General features: G+C 65.1%; 1 protein-coding gene across 1 annotated transcript in view; it reads left to right on the top strand.

Annotated features, from left to right (window-relative positions):
• Positions 1-360: 360 nt before the first annotated feature.
• The window catches only part of SYMPK (symplekin), a gene marked incomplete at both ends in the record, with an annotated part of 6,259 nt that continues 2,808 nt past the window's right edge, over positions 361-3,811 (top strand). The window contains 5 exons of the mRNA XM_026047379.1: positions 361-531; positions 1,341-1,580; positions 2,051-2,193; positions 2,709-2,859; positions 2,944-3,160. Of these exons, the coding sequence (XP_025903164.1) occupies positions 361-531; positions 1,341-1,580; positions 2,051-2,193; positions 2,709-2,859; positions 2,944-3,160 (922 nt within the window). The remainder of the gene's footprint in view (positions 532-1,340; positions 1,581-2,050; positions 2,194-2,708; positions 2,860-2,943; positions 3,161-3,811) is intronic.

The following is a 3,811-nucleotide window of genomic DNA, read 5'->3' as shown; positions in this document are numbered from 1 at the left end:
GCACACCTACCTCAAATATGGTCAGTGGGGGGACACGGGGGGACCTGGACACATGGATGGACATGGGGACATGGGGGGATGTGGACACATGAGGACCTGGACACGTGAGGATGTGGACACCTGAGGACATGGGGGCATGGGAGAACCTGGACACGTGAGGACCTGGACATATGGGGGGACCTGGACACGTGGGAACATGGACATGTGAGGACATGGATATATAAGGACATGGGGACGTGGACACACGAGGACCTGGACGCGTGGGGACATGGACGCATGGGGACATGGACACATGGGACATGGGGACGTGGACACATGGGCCCTGGTGCCACTGGTGCCGTTGGTGCCGCCGTCCCCCAGGCGCGCTGCGGGACGAGGGCCGCGCGGCGCTGGAGCAGCTCCTCAGGTTCATGGGCCACCCGGCCATCTCCAGCATCAACCTGACGGCCGCGCTGGGCGCCCTGGCCACCATCGCCCGCCAGCGGCCGCTCTTCATGGCCGACGTCATCCAGGCCTACGAGACCCTGCACGGTAACGGGGCCACCGCGGGGTGTCCCCCGGGATCCCACCTGCCACCCACACCATCATCCGAGCGTCCCAGGTCTCCATGACCCAGCACCCACCTCCCATCCAGTCCCGGGATCCGGGTGTCCCATCTCTCCGTGACCACCCATCCCATCCCAAAGTCCAGGTGTTCCATCTTTGGTTCTTCTGGGTCTACGTGACTCCCTAGTCATCCAAATGAAGACCTAAGTGATCTAGATGTACGTGACCCAGCACCCACCTTCCATGCCCACCGAGATCCAGGTGTCCTGGGTCTCCATGACCCCCTGGTCATCCAGAGGAGCACCCAAGTGTCCAGGTTGCCCGAGACCCCACACCTTCCTTCCATGCCCACCGAGATCCAGGTGTCCCAGGTCTCCACCAACCCACCCCAAGATCTAGGTGTCCCCATGTCTCCATGACCTCCTGGTCATCCCGACGAGCACTCAAGTGTTGTCCAAGATTCCACACCTCCATCCCATGCCCACCAAGATCCAGATGTCCCCATCTCTCCATGACCCCCTGGTCATCCCGATGAGCACCCAAGTGTCCGGGTTGTCCCAGACCCCGCACCTCCCTCCCATGCCCACCAGRATCCAGGTGTCCCAGGTCTCCACCCCAAGATCTAGGTGTTCCCATGTCTCTAGGACCTCCTGGTCATCCCGATGAGCACCCAAGTGTCCGGGTTGTCCCAGACCCCACAGCTCCCTCCCATGCCCACCAAGATGCAGGTGTCCCGGCTCTCCATGACCCCCCCCCGAGGTCCCGGTGTCTCCATGACCCATCCCGCCCCGCAGCCAACCTGCCGCCCACGCTGGCCAAGTCGCAGGTGAGCAGCGTGCGCAAGAACCTCAAGCTGCACCTGCTGAGCGTCCTGCGGCACCCGGCGGCGGGCGCCTTCCAGGCGCAGATCAGCACCCTGCTCCTGGACCTGGGCACCCAGCAGGCCGAGATCGCCCGCAGCCTCCCGGGGCCGCGCGACGCCCGCAAGCGGCCCCGCGACGAGCCCGACGCCGCCCTCAAGAAGAGCAAGATGGGTGAGGAACCTCAACGGGGCTGAGGAACCTCAACGGGGACGGGTCTCCTCGACCCGTCCCGTGGGCTCCCGGTGGAGCCGGAGCTCCTCCTGCCTGSTTCTCCGGGTTCTTCTGGAGCACCCATGGGTGCAGTCGCCCCCGCTGGGGCATTTCTGGCTCCCGGGGGACACTTGGTGGCGATGTGAAGCCCCCAAGGTCCCCAGCAGCTCTTGGGGGTCTGATGGGGTGGCCTAGAGAGTTGGGGGACCTGGATTGTGGTGGGTGGGGGGTCATGGAGAACCGGGATACCTGGATATTGGGTCTGGAGAGGAGGTGGGTGCTGGRTCCTGGACATCTAGGACCCTTGGGTGCTTGTCTGGATGGTCAGGGAGACCCGGGACCCCCAGATGGTGGCCAGGATGGGCGGTGGGTGCTGGGTCATGGTGGCCCAGGTGACACCGTGGTCCTTGTGTCTCCCCGCCCCCCTGCAGAGCCACCCCTGGGTGAGGACGATGAGGACAAGGAGCTGGAGGCGGCACCCAAGGGTGGTGGCACCGGCGGGTCCCCGTCCGACACCGACGTCACCGCCGAGTTCCTGCAGCCGCTGCTGACGCCCGAGAACGTCGCCAACCTGGTGGGCGCCGCTGCGGGCACCCAAGGGACCCCACGGGGGCGTCCCCAGGTCCCCTTGGTGCTCCTCATGGTGCTCCTTGTGGTGGACCTGCCCCAGGCCATGGCCACCTCCTTGCAGGACACCCAAGGGACCAACCCATGGAKGTCCCCATGTCAAAGGACTTCCTTGGGGTGTCCCATGGGTGTCCCTGGGTCTCCTTGGTGCTCCTCAGCATGGTGGACCTGCCCCAGGCCATGGCTACCTCCTTCCAGGCCACCCAAGGGACCAACCCATGGAGGTCCCCATGTCAAAGGACCAATCCATGGATGTTCCCATCTCAGGGGACCTCCTTGGGGTGTCCCACGGGTGTCCCATGAGTGTCCTCCTCCCGCAGATGCTCCTCAGCATGGTGTACCTGCCCCAGGCCACGCCCACCTCTTTGTAGACACCCAAGGGACCAACTCATGGATGACCCCATCTCCAGGAACCTCCTTGGGGTGTCCCACGGGTGTCCCATGGGTGTCCTCCTCCCGCAGGTGCTCATCAGCATGGTGTACCTGCCCGAGGCCATGCCCGCCTCCTTCCAGGCCACCTACACGCCGGTGGAGTCGGCCGGCACGGCGGCGCAGATCAAGCACCTCGCCCGCCTCATGGCCACCCAGATGACGGCGGCCGGGCTGGGCCCCGGTGAGTCCCCCCGTTGTCCCCCGACGTCCCTACGGGTCCCCAAGGACCTCACGTGTGTCCCCCTCCCCGCCCCGGCACCCACAGGTGCCGAGCAGGCCAAGCAGCTCAAGGAGGAGCCCAAGGAGGAGCGGGCCACCAAGGTGGAGAACGTGGTGATCAAGAGGCGCCTGTCGGCGCTGGCGCAGGGCCAGGCCATCGCCGTGGTGGGCGCCGCCGGGGCCACCGCGGGGGACAACGAGGGCGAGGAGGCGCCGCAGGCCAAGCGGCGCCCAGAGCCCATCATGCCCAGCGCRCAGCCCAGGTGAGCGGGCGGCCGGCCGGGTCACACCGCGTGGGGACCATCCAAGGGGTGTCCCATCACGTGGGGACCATCACAAGGGGTGTCCCACCACGTGGTGTCCATCACCCAATGGGTTCCCCAAGGTGCCACCACGTGAGAACCATCTCCTGATGGGTTCCCCAAGGTGCCACCATGTGGTGCCCATCACAAGGGGTGTCCCACCACGTGGTGTCCATCACCCAATGGGTTCCTCAAGGTGCCGCCACGTGAGAACCATCTCCTGATGGGTTCCCCAAAGTGCCACCATGTGGTGCCCATCGCAAGGGGTGTCCCACCACGTGGTGTTCATCACCCAATGGGTTCCCCAAGGTGCCACCATGTGGGGACCATCCCAATGAGTTCCTCAAGGTGCCACCACGTGAGAACCATCTCCTGATGGGTTCCCCAAAGTGCCACTATGCGGTGCCCATCACAAGGGGTGTCCCACCACGTGGTGTCCATCACCCAGTGGGTTCCCCGAGGTCCCACCATGTGGTGCCCATCACCCAGCGGGTTCCTTGAGGTGCCACCACACAAAAACCATCTCCTGATGGGTTCCTCGAGGTGCCACCACGTGGTGTCCTTCACCCAATGGGTTCCCCAAGGTGCCACCACACAAGAACCATCTCCTGA

Source organism: Nothoprocta perdicaria, unplaced genomic scaffold, assembly GCF_003342845.1.
Source record: "Nothoprocta perdicaria isolate Ctin4 unplaced genomic scaffold, notPer1 scaffold_1097, whole genome shotgun sequence".
NCBI classification, from domain to species: Eukaryota; Metazoa; Chordata; class Aves; order Tinamiformes; family Tinamidae; genus Nothoprocta; species Nothoprocta perdicaria.
This window is presented reverse-complemented; position numbering and strand designations above follow the sequence as displayed.